At 35.3% G+C, this 20,387-nt stretch overlaps 5 protein-coding genes across 8 annotated transcripts; all 5 read right to left on the reverse strand.

Moving 5' to 3' along the window:
- Positions 1-40: 40 nt before the first annotated feature.
- Positions 41-3,053, reverse strand: LOC140987979 (inositol-phosphate phosphatase-like). Of its 2 annotated transcripts, XM_073456803.1 has the most exons (13): positions 2,905-3,053; positions 2,547-2,643; positions 2,381-2,436; positions 2,192-2,242; positions 1,772-1,852; positions 1,531-1,634; positions 1,356-1,440; positions 1,061-1,115; positions 942-985; positions 728-796; positions 531-631; positions 408-464; positions 41-286 (listed from the first exon to the last, which is right to left on the reverse strand). In XM_073456803.1, the coding sequence occupies exons 2-13, from the start codon at positions 2,557-2,559 to the stop codon at positions 190-192; spliced, it is 813 nt and encodes a 270-aa protein (XP_073312904.1). In that variant the 5' UTR covers positions 2,560-2,643; positions 2,905-3,053; the 3' UTR covers positions 41-189. The 2 variants fall into 2 exon arrangements, with proteins under 2 accessions (XP_073312904.1, XP_073312903.1); XM_073456802.1 differs by lacking the exon at positions 2,905-3,053 and having other exon boundaries at positions 2,547-2,898.
- A 138-nt stretch (positions 3,054-3,191) lies between these two features.
- Positions 3,192-8,273, reverse strand: LOC140987976 (putative MO25-like protein At5g47540). Of its 3 annotated transcripts, none has more exons than XM_073456797.1 (12): positions 8,125-8,273; positions 7,821-8,021; positions 7,510-7,671; positions 7,218-7,336; positions 6,563-6,637; positions 5,683-5,776; positions 5,081-5,140; positions 4,739-4,807; positions 4,462-4,560; positions 3,809-3,853; positions 3,622-3,724; positions 3,192-3,540 (listed from the first exon to the last, which is right to left on the reverse strand). In XM_073456797.1, exons 2-12 carry the CDS (start codon positions 7,941-7,943, stop codon positions 3,473-3,475), a joined length of 1,017 nt encoding a protein of 338 aa, XP_073312898.1. In that variant the 5' UTR covers positions 7,944-8,021; positions 8,125-8,273; the 3' UTR covers positions 3,192-3,472. The 3 variants fall into 3 exon arrangements, with proteins under 3 accessions (XP_073312898.1, XP_073312899.1, XP_073312897.1); XM_073456798.1 differs by having other exon boundaries at positions 7,821-8,026; positions 8,125-8,269; XM_073456796.1 differs by having other exon boundaries at positions 7,821-8,270.
- A 1,954-nt stretch (positions 8,274-10,227) lies between these two features.
- On the reverse strand, positions 10,228-10,608 carry LOC140988508 (cysteine proteinase inhibitor 1-like). The gene has a single exon (XM_073457510.1). It carries the CDS (start codon positions 10,606-10,608, stop codon positions 10,228-10,230), a length of 381 nt encoding a protein of 126 aa, XP_073313611.1.
- A 3,105-nt stretch (positions 10,609-13,713) lies between these two features.
- On the reverse strand, positions 13,714-14,605 carry LOC140987808 (tonoplast dicarboxylate transporter-like). The gene is made up of 2 exons (XM_073456469.1): positions 14,162-14,605; positions 13,714-14,063 (listed from the first exon to the last, which is right to left on the reverse strand). The coding sequence occupies exons 1-2, from the start codon at positions 14,496-14,498 to the stop codon at positions 14,017-14,019; spliced, it is 384 nt and encodes a 127-aa protein (XP_073312570.1). The 5' UTR covers positions 14,499-14,605; the 3' UTR covers positions 13,714-14,016.
- Positions 14,606-16,532: 1,927 nt separating this feature from the next.
- LOC140987806 (tonoplast dicarboxylate transporter-like) lies at positions 16,533-19,052 on the reverse strand. Its single transcript, XM_073456468.1, has 6 exons — positions 18,525-19,052; positions 17,937-18,426; positions 17,814-17,857; positions 17,633-17,728; positions 16,977-17,487; positions 16,533-16,878 (listed from the first exon to the last, which is right to left on the reverse strand). The coding sequence occupies exons 1-6, from the start codon at positions 18,963-18,965 to the stop codon at positions 16,832-16,834; spliced, it is 1,629 nt and encodes a 542-aa protein (XP_073312569.1). The 5' UTR covers positions 18,966-19,052; the 3' UTR covers positions 16,533-16,831.
- Positions 19,053-20,387: the final 1,335 nt, after the last annotated feature.

Below are 20,387 nucleotides of genomic sequence, written 5' to 3' on the forward strand. Positions count from 1 at the left end.
CTTATTTTCATAAGAAGTATGGCTACTGAAGCTAAGAAAGGTGACTGACTTCAAAACGATATTATTGAGTTATTTTGAAGGTCACAGCATCACACATGTAAAAATCCATTGACAGTAAGTTGTAGTTTACATCTGTCTGTAAGAATGAATACTGGTTAGGAGTTTCTCTGTTTCTCGTCAGTGGTTCCCTCACTCCTCGTGTTGCAATGCCTCAACAAACGCATTCTTTAGCAGAGAATTTGAAGCTGCTACTCGCTGAGATGTGAGATCAAATTCCTTACCAGAGCTGTTGAACGAAATAGAAGAATTTATGATTCAAACAGTTGTTTTGGTGTTGGGGGGGGGGGGGGGGGGTGTTTTGAAAGTTGGCATATTATTCCAGTAAGATTTAAGGAGTTGTTAATTACGGATCAAATACAAGTCCTCCAGCTTCAGTTACAATAACAGCACCAGCAGCTACATCCCTGAACAGATGGCTCAGGATTCAGTAATTTATGACATCATAATCCTATAACATATTTGAAACTCACCAAGGTCCACCAAATCCAACTTCATAGAACATATCAAGTCTTCCACATGCTACTCCGCAGAGATTTAATGCACAAGAACCACTCATCCGGAGGGATCTAACCTGATCGAGCGAGAACAAATACATTTTACCAACATTATTTAAAATAAAAGAAAATGCTGAAAATCAATATTTTGAGACCATCATTGATTTATCAACCTTGAAGAGTAAGCTATTGATCCTATTAGTAGAGGCATCGAGAGTAGACTTGTCACGCTTTGTACCCGCCTGCTCTTTCAGCAGAATTAAAAAAAAATTAACTCAGCGAGTAAAGGTAACTGGAGCTAGGTGGACTATCCTATCCATGTTTTGTCAGTAGAAGAAATATGCACTCGAAACGAACCCATTGTTCAGACTGAGTTTAGAAGTGTACCTCAGTGGCTAGAAGGGACTTTACAAGTTCAGTTTGAGTAGACGCTGCATATTACAAATTTGGTTACGGTGACCTCAGTAAACCATTACCCAAATGTGGAGTTAAAAGAAGCAACTTACCAGTGATGGGATTTCCATTGAGAAACGCGCCTTTTCCGCGAATGGCAGTAAAAAGCTGCATTATGATATTCAATATGTATTAGCTACACAACTACAAAAGTAGACCATGTCTAATCTATAAAACTCTAATATCGAACAGAAGTATAATGTGCAGCAAGTGATCTTAATTGCTAATCACACATTTAACAGACGATGACAAGGTCGCAGAAACTATCGACTGCCATTGGTTGGAACAGTACCATGCGCAAGGGAAGTTAAACTTAAAAGCACATCATATTTAGAAGGTGAAATTTACCTCATCCATGATGGGATTGTATATCACACCAACGGTTGGAATACGCCCGATTGTGAATCCGATAGATACACAAACAAATGGAAACCTGCAATAAATCACATCTTTCAACGTATAATCTCATTTTAGATAATGTGAAACATAGTTCTTTATGAATAAATGATTAATAGATTCTTGCCCATGCACAAAATTAGTAGTTCCATCCAGAGGATCAACAATCCAAGTTGGTTCGTCAGTTAATTCTGTAATTCCACAAGCAGCAGTAGTTTCTTCCCCGATGAACTAGACAAAGAAATATCGGCATCAGACATGGGTCATGATTAAAGAAGCATCAAACTCTAAAAATATTGTGGCACACTAGCATTGATAAAATATTAAAAATCTAATACTCTAAACACTGCAGAAACTACCGCTCTGACCTTATGGCCAGGATATTTTGATCTCAGATAATCGAAAATGACTTCTTCACATTTCTTATCAGTCTCTGTTACCAAATCCACCTGTAAAGAGTCACATAGATAATCGAAACTAATTCAGAAACTTCATCATTATCACATATCGAAATAGCATATCATGACAGAGGGTCGCCATATTTTAGTACAAAATCATTAACTTTATCATTCTCAAAGCATATTCAGATATATAAAATAACATTGCTCACATGGAAGATAACTTTCCTTAAATTGTGTACTTTCTGAATCTCTGTTCTAATTGTACGATTTTCATATAAAATAATGGAATCGGAGATTCCCATGTACTCATGAAGCAATATGAAGAAAAAGGAAAAGATTGCTTCCACTTTTTGAAATTGATAAATTCACAAGGAGACGTGACTTTACCACGCCTTTGTGCTCCACATGCTTTGTCTCATGAAATCCAAAGCGAATGATCTACAACCCAAAGAATTCACTGAATAAGATGAATAATAAATCCAAAATTGTGAAGAATGTTGCCAGAAACTTATCAAACAATGCAGCAAGAAATCACGAATAAAAATTTTAGTAAAAAGGACTCGGGATAAACGCAACCTCTCCTGCATTTTTAGCTGCATCCACCGCTGCAGACAATAATTCCTCCATTGAACCTGAAATGTCCAGGATTCCCATCAAGAAACGACTAAACTCCAATGACACAACTTGTAGTATCGCGCAACTTATGCAAGAATTCAAAGAAGAAAGACTGATAAGAACCTACCTTTGGCAGCCATTAACGCGTTTCTTGAAAAAGGGGCGATGAGATTAGGAGAAAAGAACGATCTTGTTGCGCTTGTTTGACGGTTGGAAGAATTTCCCTTCACGTTGAGCATGAACGAACAGAGAAACAAATAGATGCCAATTATTTATAGATATTGTTTTGAGGCATAAATAATATTCAACTTAAGGTCCCTTGACAGAAAAAAAAAAATCGTTACTTTCAGAAACACCGTTGGTTTACGGGATAAAATGATTCCCTTTTTCTTGGCTCAGCATGCAACTCAACGTAATCAAAAAATCATTTTTTTAACAGAATCAGTTCAATCAGTTGGAACGGTTGTTGGGGTCTGCAATTTTACCTTCCGGCCAGTTTACAGCTTATAGAATATTTTGTTTCTCGCACATTTGGGAAATAGCGGAATATGCTTCAAGATAAATGATCTTCAAATCACTTTATGAGTACAAATAAAGGAATATGCTAATCAAGATTCTATTTAAGCTGGAAAATAGATGACTGACCTGTAACTATAACTCTTGCATGAAATAAAAATAATAAACAAAGACGTGCCAATATTTAGTTTAGATTTTTTTTTAAAAATGTCATGTAAAGCTCGACGTTATGCTCTGAAGTAGCCGCGAGTACACCTAGGGTCAAATCATCCTCAAACGATATTATATACATAAGCTATAATGGCAACTACAAAATATTTCAGAAGCAAATAATGACAACTACGAAATATACATAAGTATTATCCAAATCTTAAGTACCATGGGGTTTTCACATGAATTTTCACAATACTAGGACGAAGAACTAATAACCAACAATTATACATAGAAGAGTATCAGAAACTTGGATTTACTCATACAACATATCAGTCTTCGAGCAATAAAAGATGATACGGCCAGGTGGAGCTAAATTCATGGCCGTTATTTGGGATCGAGTGCAGCAATTTCTTTAACTACTTGTGCTTTATCACCCTCAAACTGTTCATCCTCTGCACCAAAAACTAACCATTATTTAAGAACTGTTGGACCCAGATTAAAAGATTTGATATGTCTACATGATCTTTCCTCACCTTTCTCAGTTTTAAAATCAGCCAAGAGGCGTAGAAGCTTGCTTCTATTTGTCACAAGGATATTGACAATATCTGGGGGTTTGTTCTGATTTGCTACGAATAACTGCAACATATATAAGCTCAGTAAAAAAATGAAACATTCAAGTGGGCAAAGTTAGTAACCTACTCGGCTCCAAGCTTAGGATACCTTGAAAACGTGGAATGCTTCAATCTGAATGCTCTTGCTTGACTCCTGGCAGAAGGAAAGAAATCACCGCTAATATCAGACACGACAACCATCAAGAAAGGAAATGTTCTCACTATCTGTTAACTAAATGATAATAAATACCAGATGCTTGCAGAGAATCCCTCTTCTTTTTTTAATGACTTTTTTAGGTACGAGCATAGGTTATTGTGCTGTGCACTTTCTTGAAGAGGTTGTATATCGAGTCATGAGTTTATTTTTATCTGGTGTAAGTTTGTATTTAAATGAAAGGACGTGATTTTGGACTACACATTTGGTCTGGGAAATATTTTAAAATTGGATTTCAAAACCACGATTTTTGGGTGTATTTGTAGGTATTTGAAAGCCATCATAGTTATTCATGCAAAACCTAAATTAAGATGGGAATAATTTGAAATGTTCCATTATCATTCAAAAGTTTCCAAACAATTAAAATGGATTTAACATTAAGTATTTCTTAATTTCAAAGGAGTCAATTCAAACATAACCTTGATACAATTTATTGTTCATCTAACCATTTGTCTGCCTATGTTAATGCCATTTCTTCCTCAATTCCACAAATAGTTTCACTCAATACATAAGGGCGTGAATATCTCGAGAAATAACAGAATTCATACTCTAAGAAGAATCATGAGAATCCTCAGGTTGTCTCGCGAACAAACATATTTAGTCATGACAGCAGAATTTGAACGATCCAGTAGGATATCTCCCAACAGCTGAAAGAGGACATCACAAAGATCACAGTTCAACAGGACGCCACAGGCAAACTTGAGTACGCAATATTGACTATTGTTCCATTTTTGTCCTTTTAAGGAAGGGGTGTTAGCAGGATGTGTGCATATCAGAGTGGTCCAACGATATTCAACATAAAATAGAGAATAAATTCGGCAATACCTTGATTGCTTGCCTTCTAGTGATATAGTTGGAAGATTCAAGCAGCTTTTTATTATACTCTGCAAAGAACTACTGACGGAAAAAGCCAGCAGATTAAAAAGTGGAGCTCACAAGGGAAACAATTTGATTAATTTGCAGCGCCAAAATACAGTAACTTGATGATAACTCGTGCGACTTACACATTTCTACCATCAGAAAAATTAAGAATTTTCTATGGCCATTTCAGAAAGAAGATGAGTTTTCTGTGAACGTAGCCACAGACATAATCAAACACGTAATGAAGACATTACTTTCTTCAATACACTTATCGACCATGTTCAGTTCACAGAGTACATCACTTACCCAGTCATAATTTTTAGCAAGAAATTCAGCAACTGTTAACTTGTGCCTAGTCAAGAGTTCCTGCAAAGAAAAGAGGATCAATATGCCGTCATGCGCTGTGTCCAAGTACACTACAGGCTAATGATACACCGAAAGTTTCTACTTACAGTGTATTTTCACACATCAAGCTAAAATACAATTGAGTTTCAACAGATACAGAACCCAATTAAGCAGAAAGACCAAGCAGAGATAAAATACTTGGAAATTAACAAATCAAAAACTTAATAAGTACATGCTAATTATTTAAACAAAGTTTCCTCAACTTTAGAACAAGAGTTGAACAACAGCGATTTCCCGTTAAGATGTTTCACTAAGCAGAGATTAATAGTTATGAGTTAATAAGAAACTTAGAAACACGGTCTTATGACGTTGAACATGGATAAACACACAAGAGCCCATAGAGTAGGAGTCCCTAGAAGAGAGCAAAACTCAAACATGCACATCAGACAAAAAATTTGCAAACTCAACAAAATTAGAAGCCAATTTCAGGGCAGGGGATCACATAACACAGTGATGAGAAAGAAAGGAAGTCAATTATTTAAAATTTCAATAAAAGCCTTAACCTTGAATGTGGCAGCGGCATCTGAAGCAATATCAAAATTTGGCAGTTGAATATAATCAAAAAATTTCTTCATGTGCTCAGATTCCAAAACATACCTGTAATGGTCCAGCATATCAAACGACTTTTAATGTTTCAGCGTATCCTACAACTTGTAAAATATAAATTTTAAAGTAGCAGTGATTCAGATTCAAATTTTACCCACACGCCAATAAGAAACAAATGACTTACATACCACACAGAAAAATCATTTAAATGGCATATCTATTCTCATCTACCAACAAAAGCCAGGAAGTTTCTAAAAAATGAAGAGAACTGTAGCCATTTAGTTCCCCATAAATGGCAAGACCACATTGCCTCAGTAAATAAATACAACTATGACACAAGGATATGGGACAAGGATTTGACACCGCATTGAGATAGGATGCAGCAATTTTCAAAAACTAATACTATATGTGAGGATACAACTATTATATATAAATAAATATATTAAAAAAAAGCATTTGATATTAATACTGAAAAAGTATCATGAGCGCATCAATTAATATAATTGAACAAAATTTGAGTTTATCATAGAAATCAATCCAAGAATAACAAATAATATTGCATGACACATTATAAAAAAGTGCATTTTCGTTTATGAATAACTCCAAACTATATTTTCCCATTTCTTTTAAAATTTGCAACAAATTTTTTTTCAAAACTTGGAAAATGACACGAACATATCCTTGGAAATTACAAAATAGCCCCTACTGTATCCTTGGAAAATTGTAAAACATTCCCCAACATATCCAACATGTAAGAATATTCCTTTGATCAATAGTTTAAAGTTTTGATTTCCACATATCTAACATGGCAGAAATATTGAAGACAGATCCACCCACCTTGCAACACTTTGGTGGCGTATGCATTCCCTTAACATTGCACCATAATGCAAAGCCAGATCAGAATTGTCATAACTGAGAAAATAACGGCAGATTAAAGTCAATCAATGGTGTAAAAGAATATCTTTAGTAAAAGTAGTAAGGTAAGGCAGATTTTATAAAAATAAAAGAAGAAGAAAAAACTCCTCTTTTCTGTGCCCTGTCAACAAGGAATAAAAATAATAAAATATTGGAAAAGAGGCATCAACCAAGTAAATGAAAAAAAAGGCAGTAAAAACACAACATCAAACATACAAAGACCCGATTTGATTTTCACAATCAGCTGCAAAGTTTGTCAGAGATAAAAAAAAAGCTTTCAAATATAAATACCTGATAAGCAACTATGTCATGCTCTAAATTTCACCAAAAAACTTTATTAGTGACAACTGAACATGGAGGACTTTACCAGATTAGAAGTCCTTGCTCTCATTGAAGTTTACGGAAAGGTACTCAGAAATTAGTTAATAATTATCAACATTCAAATGTAATAAGTAATAAACATTAATTTCTATACTGCCCTATAATACTCTTGTTCAATTCATCATATTTCACAACTTTCCAATTGAAGTCTGAAGGATAGTGCTTCACACCGAGACCTAAAGAAAATCCGCCTCACCCTTTTATCAATATATCCATGAGATCTAAATTCTTTTCCAGATAATCACACGCAATCAACCTCGACTGAACTTGTTGTCTCTGTAAGTTAGCAACAACCTGAGTAGCATCTTTGCGTGCCTACAAAAAATAATCTGATTAATCAACACAATTACCGTGAGAATCGTCATACCAGATAATCATCTGAGATTCAGCACAATCAGAACACCAGTCATTTTCAACAATAAATCAAACTCACAGGAGATATGTCGATAAAACATGGCATTTATATAAAAAAAAAAGTTCAAAATTACCTCTAAGTTCAGCTTGGGAAGACAGATGATTAGCAGGCGCAAAGTGTTTTCCCTAAAAAACTCACTGGTCAATTGTGCACAAGCTTCAGTCACTGGCTCGGATTCACTGTTTCCATATAGGACTTGCTTCAAATCCCGTAGAAGTTTGCTCAATTCCATCATCTGCAGAGATAAAAAAAATTTAATTATGAGCCAGGAATCCGAAGAGAAAAAGCGAGCTATTTCACAAATGTGATGAAACTAATTACAGATGAACGGACAGATGATGAATCCAAAAACCACATAAATAAAAAAGAAAGAGAAAGGACAACCTTCTCGTCGCGCTTGCTCTCCTTACCATCGGCGGTACCGAGATCGACGGAGATGAGCAAATCTCGCGCCTGCCGCACCAAATCGGCGGGAGTCTTTGGCTTCGACTTAAATAAACTCTTCATCTTACCGTTACCTCTGCCAATGGGAGCCTCCGGACCTCGACACCCGGTGCTGAGGTCCCCCCCGCACCCCCGGTTTTCCTGCGCTGCACAAACACGTCCAAATTACGCTTTTGCCAGCACCCGCTTCTCCTTCAATGATTGAGAGCCACTCAGTACGATACTTTCCATGATATTCGCTAACCTCGAAGTTCGGATTCTAGATTCAGTGATTTTTGCTGGGATATTTCGCCGCGATTCAAGGGATGCACCAGGAAAGATCTAGTACATTAGAATCGGTTGGATGGAGGATTAACTTGTCAGTAAAGACTCTATTCAGCGTGTAGCTCTGATATTTTTAGTGGGTTTAATTGAGACCGTCTCACGGATCTTAACATGTGAGATCGGTCAACTCTACTCATATTCACAATAAAAAATAATATTCTTAGCATAAAAAGTAATATTTTTTAATGGATAACCCAAATAAGAGATCCGTCTCACAAATACGATCCGTGAGACCGTCTCACACAAGTTTTTGTCGATCATTTTTCTTTTATTTTTAGTTAATAAACTTATTAATGGCACGATTAGTCCCACTTTAAACAAGGTTCTAAAAAGCGTGAAGCACCCCAAAGCGCGAATGTCGAGCTCCAAGCTTTTCAAGCTTAAGCGAGATTAACACAGGTTTAAGCGTGAAAAAGCGTTTTTTATCTTTAGTATAATTGTAATTATCTCAAACCAATAAATAGATAAAATAATACATAAATATGATAAATTTAAGTCTAATGCATTAATTCTTATATTTATAAATAAAATCATAAAAATATCAAAATTACAATCTTTATTTGTTTTTGCAACTAGATCACATTAAAAATGTTAAATATTTGTCAAATCATTATCAGACATACTTAATCATAACTAAAATTAAAAAATAAACATCTAAATTATAAACCTAATTTATTATTTTAAAATAAAAAGACATACCTTCAAAATAAAAAAAAATTAAAAAATAGATGCAATTAATTGTGCGTAAGCACGCTTAATTAAACACCTTAATTATGCTTAATTAGGTCAAACTACAGTTTGACAGCTTTTTTCCGCTTTCTCCAAAGTGAGGTGTTTTGCCGAGCTTCAAACTTAAGCGCGCTTTTTAGAACACTACTTTAACAAGAATAATCTAATCTAATATATATAAAATAAAAATCTAAGTTTTTAATTTTGCATAATAAATTACTTGAAATTCTAAGAGATTATTAAAAAAATTCTAAATTTAGATAAATTCTTTGAACCAATTGTTAAGATTGAGAATTTGAGATTTGTTGGTCTTATGTTCGAGTCCCGCTGATTGTGAGTAGTTTTTTTAATTTATTTAGGTAGATTTAGTTGTTTTTTGTATTCTCGTTGTCTGAGATAAGCAAGTCTCGAGTCCCAAAATAATGCAGACAATTATATTATATATTTACAGTCTTGAACAATATTATATTTGTATTTTTAAATAATATGTCTCTGGGAGCATGGATGAGGCCATGCGACTTTAATTGAATTTCTACATTTCACATGCATTGTTTTGTTTGTTGCCACTCGTGGGTTTCCCTTTCCTCTCTTAAATTTTAGGGTGAAGACAGAAAATTTTATTCAGGCTAAAGCGTCCAATACACGAGCCGTACTCTGTCTACTCATCCCAAAAACAATAATGCAAAGATTATTGTAGCCCAATGTCTCATCCGTCATATTAATTGGCTTTTTTCTTCGGGTTCGATCCTCCTCTCCAGCATATAATAAAAAAAATCAATCAATAATTAATAATAATAATAATATTTGTAAGTTAGTTTTTATTATATATATATATATGAATAATTTGTATTGAAAATATCTATACTCAACTAAATTATTGATTTCAATTTTGTAAGTAGTCGTCAAGTCACACCGTACTACACATATAATTATTGGAACATACGAGGGTAACAACACATTGCAGATTTTTATATGTAAAAAATTTCAAAAGTATATTATTGTCTCAAAAGATTTTCAATAATATAATTTTTCATATTTATATCCAACATATGTGTTTGTATTGGTAACCATTGATTTAATATTCAAATCAAGCGAGACTAAAATTTTGAACCACGTACGATGCATGCATGGCTCAGCATTCTTCGATTAACACCAAAAACTAATCAAAATCTATGCATGCAACGATACCAAGTAATCTCAACAATTGTCCACAAATACTTTATTCTATGTACAAACCAAAAATCACTCTTTTTGCATACATATATATTATATATATATATATATGCATAAAGCATCAATGCATAAGTCTTTCAAAAGAAATGAGCTTCCTGAAATTTTCCCAAGCCTTTTCCCAAACAACCGCCACGTATTCGTCCGGCGCTACAGCTGCGCCGCCACCACCCTCCTTGGCCGAAATAACAAACCTGTATTCCATACCTTCAACCAATTGACTTTCTGCTTTTAACACCTTTACGAGCTTCAGGTTTTTATTAGCCTGTTTGTTGTGCTCCGCCACCGCAAATTTCACAATCTGCACCAGCTTCGGGTCGTTTGGGTTTTCGATTATGCGCCAACCGTAACCAATATCATTACCGGCGGCAGAAAATTCGAGAAAAGCTGAAACCAACAGGATCGAGCAGAATACGAGACGAAACAGGTGGGTTTTGAGCGCCATTTAATTTATTTGGAGGAAATTTCTCCGTAGAAATGTAGGAATAGCTAGTTCTTGAGGTATATATGGCTCCGATGGTTGATAATTTATAGTAGCAATGAATGTATGATTGCAAGTGTGTTAATATATGACGCGTGTAGGAAACAGTGCATGGGGAGACTGATTTGGTTCTACGGAAAAATGGATTTGAATTTGTTAGAGAAACTGATTCTCGTTAGAAAAATCCGATTAATATTGGAAAATTCAACAAGATTGATACTAAGTAAAATTTTCGATATCTCTTGACAATTACTTTAAAATAAAGAAAAATTTCATTTTTTTAAGCCGGCCTCGCCCAAAATCAATTAAAATATTAAGGGACTTAAATTTTTAAATTTATCAGACATACAAATTAAATTATTTTGAACATTTGGTTATTTCTTTATCGAAAAGTAAATACATTATTATAAATTTATTATTATTATTATTATTATTATCATCATCAAGGAGAAAAATACTATCATAGATATTGTAATAATTAACAAATTTGATTAATAATTAAATAGACAAGTAACAAATCTCACCGTCCCTGATGCGCGGCAACAGTTGCACCTACATATTTTGAAGCCAATTTTTTTTTTAGCGTAAATCTAAAAAAATTCAGCAGAAATTAAATGGTAGATTTTCAAAATCCCTTTATTTAATAACAGTTGATATTTACATGTTTTATTCCTTAATTCCACAATAACTTTTCTGAGATACTACACACGAACTTCACAGTTATTGAGTTGACTGAGGTCACGTACACACACATTAAATCTCTGTCATCACTAAACCATGCATCGTTCGTCACTTCTTAAGCTTTTCGAAGTGCTTCAACTTCATGTGCTTCGCAGCAGGCCAACCATCCAACCACACCAGCGCGACGTACTTGCACGGTTCACGTCGTCCATGATCTTTAGCTTCGATGACAAGAACCAATTCCGCGGAATGAGTTTTATGAGCAACAGTACTAGTACCGTATATGAGATGTGCATCCACCACCTTCTCCAATTTCAAGTGTGCCTTCTTTTTCTTGTTATGCTCTTCCACTGCAAACTCTGCGTCTTTCTTCACCGTGTGGAGGTCTACGCTCACCGGATTGCCCTCCACTGAATATGCCTTGGAGGGTTCGAAGTAAATCGAAGCCATCAAGCATGCAACGAAGACTGCGAGAAGGAGAAGATTAAATTTTCTAGCCATATTCATGACCATTTATATTAATCAATATAAGATATTGGATTGAAGTGTGGTTTTTTGAAGGGGGCTAAGGTGTGTTTATATAGTAGAAGACCAGTGCCTAGTGTTAAATGCTGTGTTGTTTTTTTAAGACATTTGGCGGGACAACACCTACGGCTAATTGCAACTTTGAGATAATCTCTATGGAGGTGTAGATTGAAATTGGGGTGGGGGCCGGGGGTCATAAATTACGTAGACTTCATAGCCTAGGGTTTGTTATAATTGGCTTTGTTACATTTGATTTGATTGATGAACTTATCCATTAATACAAAGTAAATACAACGTTGGAATGGATAATACACACGGGAAAAACTCGATATATACCTTTTTTCACTTTTGATGACGTTAGATTAATGTAGCATTCAAAGCTTCAAACTTTATGCTAATTCGGTTCAAATATGAAAAACATCTAATTTAAATATGAATAATAAATGAAGTCTTCTTGAAGTTAGGAATCTAACAAATCCTCCATTTTAATTGGCTTTTGATTTAGTTTTGAGGTTATTTTTCCACGATGAATTTCCTTCAAAATGTTATGTTTATATCGAACAAATTTTTTTTTGGAATATATGAAAACAATTTGGTGATACTGTTTATTTATAAAAAGCAGTTATCATAAGCGGACTTTTATGTGTTCACAAAAACATTCAAATCATTTTCGCCTGATTAATTTTTTTTTCTCTTTTTTCCTTTTTCATTTGTTTCCTGGAGTTTTGATTCGTTGTAGATTCCATACATATGATATGTCATCGTGCTTATATATTCGCGACATTTTTTAATCAAGGAGCACTCATATTTGTGAAAAATATTAATAAGAAAAATGAATTCTCCCAATATTAAACACAAACAAAAAATAATTTGAAAAGAATATGTAACGACTGATCCCAAAATATATATGAGTGATAATATATGTACATCAATGTTTGTCCATCAAATCATACACACAAAAAAATCAATGCAAAAATTCAATTGATCAAAATTTCATGATATATATAATATAAAATATCACGATATAATAATAAAATCTCACAAGATAATTGATAATAACAATAATAATAATTATTATTATCATTATTATTGTTGTTATTGATTCATTGCCTTCAAATTAATTATTTATTGCTCATAAAAGAACTATATCTATGCTATATATTATCTAATTACACGATTGCTGATTTTAACACTTTCTTTAAATGATAGATTTACTCTCAATTTAGCCATGAATGGGTTTGCCCCCTTGATCATTTCGAAGCGTTTCATCTCCATATGGTTCGCAATGGGCCAAGAATCCAGCCACACCACGGTCCAGTACTGGTGCGATGCATCGCCATTTTTAGCAGAGATAAAAAGAAGCAATTGCGTCTGAAGGTTTTTCCCGTTAGAATTCATCAAGCGTTGCCCCTTTATCACCTTTTGAAATTTCAAGTGGGTCTTCTTCGATTTATTGTGCTCCTTCACTGCAAATTTCTCAGCTTCCATCACAACGAGATGTTCCACATCGATTGGATGCCACTTATCCACGGACGCCGCCGCCTCCGAGCTTTCGAAATAGATCGAAGCGGCCACCAGATATGAAACGACTCCGAGGAGGAGGAGATTGAATCTTTGGGTCATTATCTTGTTTTAGGCACTATTATGATGTTGGGAGTTGTGGTTTTTGAAGGCTGCGGGGCCGAGACATGTTTATATAGTGAAAGCTTTAATGCATGTGAAGTGTTGATATTAAACTGTAATAGATTGACACAGATTTTATTGCGGTTTTCCTCGCTTGATAAAGAGTGATGGGCTTTATTTTTATCATGGCGAGCAGCATTAGATTCATAAAAAAGGTATTTTTTACCTGCAAAATCCAGCTGTAATCTTCTGCCTACTGCCTACATATATGGTACAGCAAACATTTTTGAATCCACTGCTACTTTTTTTCCTCGGGACACATTATATTTATCACTTATTATATTATATAATATTCAATACAATAAAAAAATATACAACAGGAAGTGCTTTAAACATTAGAGGCCATAGTTTGGATTTGAGTTTCTAATGATCCAGTGAATCCTGATATAAAGTTTCCTGTTGTGAATTCCAGGTCCAATGCAAAAAGAACCGAAAGCAGCCTAAATCCATACATGCATTTGAGGAAGAGGGTCATCATTTAGCTTATTGAAAATTCGGTACAAGTTTATCTGTTCCAAAAACACGAGCACCTACAAGAAGAAAAAACTTGGATTTAAATTAACCCAATTCAAAGTCCATGAGAAACCATTCAACAATACCCGAAAGTAGAAAGATAAACAGAAAGTACCAAGTGTAGGCATCAAAACAGTTAACGCAAGAACCCCGGCAACTTTCAGCGGAATTCCAGTGGTTAACATGTCCTTGATTTCGATATGTCCAGTCGTGAACCCCACGATATTGGAAGGTGTTCCTGTGGGAAGCAAGAAAGCAAATTGCGCACCAATAGCACCAGGAACCATAAGTAGCAACGGATGCGAATGCATCGTTTTGGCTATTTGAATCAGAAGTGGGATAACAAGAGTCGTGGCGGCATTGTTCGACGTAAATTCAGTGATGGTGCCGCTGACCAGTGACACAGCAGGGGCAATTGCCCAGTATGGCGCCGCCTCCAAGAATTCCAGCATGCCTGATAAAACATCCGTCAGACCGCTGGAACGCACCCCATCAGCAATGGCAAAGCCGGCTCCTAGTAGTAATATGATGTTCCAGGGGATTTCCTTGCATTTTTTCCAGTCCANAGAAGGAGAAGATTAAATTTTCTAGCCATATTCATGACCATTTATATTAATCAATATAAGATATTGGATTGAAGTGTGGTTTTTTGAAGGGGGCTAAGGTGTGTTTATATAGTAGAAGACCAGTGCCTAGTGTTAAATGCTGTGTTGTTTTTTTAAGACATTTGGCGGGACAACACCTACGGCTAATTGCAACTTTGAGATAATCTCTATGGAGGTGTAGATTGAAATTGGGGTGGGGGCCGGGGGTCATAAATTACGTAGACTTCATAGCCTAGGGTTTGTTATAATTGGCTTTGTTACATTTGATTTGATTGATGAACTTATCCATTAATACAAAGTAAATACAACGTTGGAATGGATAATACACACGGGAAAAACTCGATATATACCTTTTTTCACTTTTGATGACGTTAGATTAATGTAGCATTCAAAGCTTCAAACTTTATGCTAATTCGGTTCAAATATGAAAAACATCTAATTTAAATATGAATAATAAATGAAGTCTTCTTGAAGTTAGGAATCTAACAAATCCTCCATTTTAATTGGCTTTTGATTTAGTTTTGAGGTTATTTTTCCACGATGAATTTCCTTCAAAATGTTATGTTTATATCGAACAAATTTTTTTTTGGAATATATGAAAACAATTTGGTGATACTGTTTATTTATAAAAAGCAGTTATCATAAGCGGACTTTTATGTGTTCACAAAAACATTCAAATCATTTTCGCCTGATTAATTTTTTTTTCTCTTTTTTCCTTTTTCATTTGTTTCCTGGAGTTTTGATTCGTTGTAGATTCCATACATATGATATGTCATCGTGCTTATATATTCGCGACATTTTTTAATCAAGGAGCACTCATATTTGTGAAAAATATTAATAAGAAAAATGAATTCTCCCAATATTAAACACAAACAAAAAATAATTTGAAAAGAATATGTAACGACTGATCCCAAAATATATATGAGTGATAATATATGTACATCAATGTTTGTCCATCAAATCATACACACAAAAAAATCAATGCAAAAATTCAATTGATCAAAATTTCATGATATATATAATATAAAATATCACGATATAATAATAAAATCTCACAAGATAATTGATAATAACAATAATAATAATTATTATTATCATTATTATTGTTGTTATTGATTCATTGCCTTCAAATTAATTATTTATTGCTCATAAAAGAACTATATCTATGCTATATATTATCTAATTACACGATTGCTGATTTTAACACTTTCTTTAAATGATAGATTTACTCTCAATTTAGCCATGAATGGGTTTGCCCCCTTGATCATTTCGAAGCGTTTCATCTCCATATGGTTCGCAATGGGCCAAGAATCCAGCCACACCACGGTCCAGTACTGGTGCGATGCATCGCCATTTTTAGCAGAGATAAAAAGAAGCAATTGCGTCTGAAGGTTTTTCCCGTTAGAATTCATCAAGCGTTGCCCCTTTATCACCTTTTGAAATTTCAAGTGGGTCTTCTTCGATTTATTGTGCTCCTTCACTGCAAATTTCTCAGCTTCCATCACAACGAGATGTTCCACATCGATTGGATGCCACTTATCCACGGACGCCGCCGCCTCCGAGCTTTCGAAATAGATCGAAGCGGCCACCAGATATGAAACGACTCCGAGGAGGAGGAGATTGAATCTTTGGGTCATTATCTTGTTTTAGGCACTATTATGATGTTGGGAGTTGTGGTTTTTGAAGGCTGCGGGGCCGAGACATGTTTATATAGTGAAAGCTTTAATGCATGTGAAGTGTTGATATTAAACTGTAATAGATTGACACAGATTTTATTGCGGTTTTCCTCGCTTGATAAAGAGTGATGGGCTTTATTTTTATCATGGCGAGCAGCATTAGATTCATAAAAAAGGTATTTTTTACCTGCAAAATCCAGCTGTAATCTTCTGCCTACTGCCTACATATATGGTACAGCAAACATTTTTGAATCCACTGCTACTTTTTTTCCTCGGGACACATTATATTTATCACTTATTATATTATATAATATTCAATACAATAAAAAAATATACAACAGGAAGTGCTTTAAACATTAGAGGCCATAGTTTGGATTTGAGTTTCTAATGATCCAGTGAATCCTGATATAAAGTTTCCTGTTGTGAATTCCAGGTCCAATGCAAAAAGAACCGAAAGCAGCCTAAATCCATACATGCATTTGAGGAAGAGGGTCATCATTTAGCTTATTGAAAATTCGGTACAAGTTTATCTGTTCCAAAAACACGAGCACCTACAAGAAGAAAAAACTTGGATTTAAATTAACCCAATTCAAAGTCCATGAGAAACCATTCAACAATACCCGAAAGTAGAAAGATAAACAGAAAGTACCAAGTGTAGGCATCAAAACAGTTAACGCAAGAACCCCGGCAACTTTCAGCGGAATTCCAGTGGTTAACATGTCCTTGATTTCGATATGTCCAGTCGTGAACCCCACGATATTGGAAGGTGTTCCTGTGGGAAGCAAGAAAGCAAATTGCGCACCAATAGCACCAGGAACCATAAGTAGCAACGGATGCGAATGCATCGTTTTGGCTATTTGAATCAGAAGTGGGATAACAAGAGTCGTGGCGGCATTGTTCGACGTAAATTCAGTGATGGTGCCGCTGACCAGTGACACAGCAGGGGCAATTGCCCAGTATGGCGCCGCCTCCAAGAATTCCAGCATGCCTGATAAAACATCCGTCAGACCGCTGGAACGCACCCCATCAGCAATGGCAAAGCCGGCTCCTAGTAGTAATATGATGTTCCAGGGGATTTCCTTGCATTTTTTCCAGTCCATTAACTTCTCCCCTTGTTGCTTCTTGTTTGGGATTATGAATAATAAGGTTGCCATCAAGACCTAATGATTGAAACACATTGTTTTCTTGAATCAATTTATAGTTTCTAGCCATTATACAGGACCGGCGAGTTGATACAGCAGAGCAGTTGATGAAATACTTTTTCAAATATCAAAATTTAGTAATTACTGAATATTCAATACTCACACTAGCAGTTCCATCACCAACACGGCCATCGAAAAGAGACCCCCAGCCAGGGGTATCATCGGTTATGTTCCGTGTCATCCACAATACTATTAACATCTGCAAATAGCAAGAATTCTTCAAAATAATCGACATAAGTTGGCCGCGACTTGAATTAATAAACATGATTTAATATGTTACACACCGAAAAAACACCTAGAATCATCTTTTCAGCAAAAGCCATTGGACCTGGAAACAGAGCATGCTGAGAAATTGTCCGTGCGAGCTAAAGAGAGGAAATAATTGGACTATTATACAATATAATTACCTAGCAAATCAAGCTCTCTCTTCAAATGGCCTCTGTCCAAATAAGCAGACAGAGCTTGACCCGACCCTCTTTTGCAGTACAACAAGCAGAGTATGGTCCACAATGCCATAAAAATCACTAAAGCCAGGGGGAAACCAAAGAAAAACCAGGTGCTGAAGCTGATAGGCCTGGCTTCAGGGAAATAACTTTTCCACATTCCGACCAATATCAGGTTCACGCCAGTTCCAGTGAGGGTGCTCATCCCACCAACAGCAGCCGAGTATATCACTCCCAAAACCACCGCCTTGCAGAATTTGGTTACGTGAATTTTTTCAAGGGTTGACCTGGAACCAGGTGGTGGCAACCTTTGTAAAATTCCGGTTGCCACAGGCATCATCATGACTGCGGCTGCCACGTTGTGCATCCACATGCTGACGAATGCCGTTGTCGCGCATATTCCGAGGAGGAGGAGAGATGGGTTCAATGGATCACGGCAAAATAGTAGCGTTACCTGCATCATATAAAAAGTGATTAAAACTGATTCCAGAGAAAGCTTTACAAAATGGAATTCGAGAGACACCAATACAAATCCTAAAACCAAGCTCTCACATTGAGAGCTAATCTTCGGTGAATGTTATAATGCTCAACAGCCAGAGCAAGTATGAAGCTCCCAAGAACAAGAGAGATAACATCGTCCATGTAAGAGCGCGCCACATCGTCCGCGGAGGATATTCCGAACAGGGGGAAGAGGAAGAGCGGGGACATGGAGGTTATCGGCATTGGCACCGCCTCAGTCAGCCACCACGAGAAAATCCAAACAAGCACGGCCAGCATATTCCAGCTGCTGTTCCCGCCTCCGCCGCCGCCATTTAACTTGCCGCAGAGGCAAACGATGCCGCAGAGCAGAGGTCCTAGTAGAATGAAGAAATTGTTGAGCGTGAGGATGGATTTGACTGAGTTGAAACTCCATTTGCCGCGAATCGGATCATGAAGTGGAAGAAGAGGAGTTCTTGGATCATCTGAATACACGGTGCCGCTGTCCTCATTCATTATGGAGCAAAGAATACTTTGCAACTTTTATTTTTACGAAACCAAGAGATTTTAAGTTTCAGAGAGAACAAGAGTATCTTGGAAACTAAAAAATCTGAGCTGGACACTTATCTTGTTATATTATTATATTATGGAGAAGGTGTCTTGTCAAATTAACTCACGAATATTTATATATGAAACCGATTAACTTTATCGATATTCATAATAAAAAATAATATTTTTTCATGGATGACCCAAATAAGAAATTTGTATCACAAAATACGACCCGTTAGACCGTCTCACACAAGTTTTTGCCAATATTATATTACAAGTGAATTATATATGACGAAAATTTCAGAGTGTTTATTAAAAATGAATTAATTAAAAGTTATAGAATTTTAGTTTTTTTTGGGCAATTACTGTGTGATTGCAACAGCTTTTCATTAAATGGTTAAAAATAAAATTAACATAGATTAACCGCAGAAGTTTAACGATGGGGGACGTGGCCTAAAGAAACACAGCAAAAGAGAGCAGAAATGTCATGGCGGATAGTGACTGTGGGACACGCATCATGAATAATTCATTTCATCATGAATAATTCATTTCATCATTATTCGTGAACAGTGAGTATGAGAAGTATTGGTGATTGGATAAGTGAGTTGTACGTGGAATGCTTACCCCCACTGACAAAAAACATGAATTTCACGATCTTAAAATTAAAAGAAGAAAACAGTTATCTGTAATATTAATATTTTAAGTTTAGACAAAATTTCGAATTTAATTATAATAATATTTTCTGTTAACTAAAAAAAATAAAATAAATTAAATGTATTATATAAAAAAAATTGAAAAGTAAATAGCTGACAGTCTTCCTAATAATCAATGTCATTTTGCAAAAATTAAAATAAAAAATCAGTCAGCAATAACAGGTGGCCTATTAATCATAGTTGTCAATGATCTTATTAAATATTCATAAAAAAAATTTTATTCCCATACAATAATAATATTAGCAAGCAGGTTGAAGGCTTTTATTTCGTAGGTTGTTGCTAGAAATAAAACTGCGGTGTGGCTCATTTTCTATATTTCAAAATAAATTAAACATGCAGCCTCCCCCAGATAGCAAGCAGCAAAGCTGGCATATTCAGAAGGTATAGAGCATCGAAATTTGTGGAGTAGAATGACGATCAGCCAAGAAAACATAGAAATAGGAACGTGTGAGTTGGTAAGTATTGTCCACACGCAACAAATCACGCCAATTTCAAAGTTACAACAGGGTACTAAACTTCCTTTACAAATATCAATCAACTTCCATCTAATTTCATTTTAAAAGTCTAATTATTACAAATTCTTCTCTCGACTCAAAAAAAAAAAAAAAAAATAATATTTAAATATGGGATGACACTGACATGTACAAATTTGTCTATCAACTCTTTGTACATAACA

The sequence above is a fragment of the Primulina huaijiensis genome, chromosome 11 (genome assembly GCF_012295235.1).
Source record: "Primulina huaijiensis isolate GDHJ02 chromosome 11, ASM1229523v2, whole genome shotgun sequence".
NCBI lineage: Eukaryota > Viridiplantae > Streptophyta > Magnoliopsida > Lamiales > Gesneriaceae > Primulina > Primulina huaijiensis.

Bases quoted from the DNA above. Each gene is read 5' to 3' on its own strand.
- LOC140987979 (XM_073456802.1), bottom strand. From the start codon at position 2,658: ATGCTCAACGTGAAGGGAAATTCTTCCAACCGTCAAACAAGCGCAACA. The intron at 2,243-2,380 runs GTTGCGTTTATC...TTTGGGTTGTAG, and splicing joins CAGCTAAAAATGCAGGAGAG to ATCATTCGCTTTGGATTTCA. The intron at 986-1,060 runs GTAAGTTGCTTC...TGTAATATGCAG, and splicing joins CAATGGAAATCCCATCACTG to CGTCTACTCAAACTGAACTT.
- LOC140987976 (XM_073456797.1), bottom strand. From the start codon at position 7,943: ATGAAGAGTTTATTTAAGTCGAAGCCAAAGACTCCCGCCGATTTGGTG. The intron at 4,561-4,738 runs GTATTGCCGAAT...GTCCTCTTTCAG, and splicing joins CTAGAAGGCAAGCAATCAAG to CTGTTGGGAGATATCCTACT. The intron at 3,725-3,808 runs GTATCCTAAGCT...TATATGTTGCAG, and splicing joins AAGCATTCCACGTTTTCAAG to TTATTCGTAGCAAATCAGAA.
- LOC140988508 (XM_073457510.1), bottom strand. From the start codon at position 10,608: ATGGCGCTCAAAACCCACCTGTTTCGTCTCGTATTCTGCTCGATCCTG.
- LOC140987808 (XM_073456469.1), bottom strand. From the start codon at position 14,498: ATGCTGGAATTCTTGGAGGCGGCGCCATACTGGGCAATTGCCCCTGCT. The intron at 14,064-14,161 runs GTACTTTCTGTT...TTCTTCTTGTAG, and splicing joins TGTTTTGATGCCTACACTTG to GTGCTCGTGTTTTTGGAACA.
- LOC140987806 (XM_073456468.1), bottom strand. From the start codon at position 18,965: ATGAATGAGGACAGCGGCACCGTGTATTCAGATGATCCAAGAACTCCT. The intron at 17,729-17,813 runs GTGTGTAACATA...TGCTATTTGCAG, and splicing joins TGATTCTAGGTGTTTTTTCG to ATGTTAATAGTATTGTGGAT. The intron at 16,879-16,976 runs GTACTTTCTGTT...TTCTTCTTGTAG, and splicing joins TGTTTTGATGCCTACACTTG to GTGCTCGTGTTTTTGGAACA.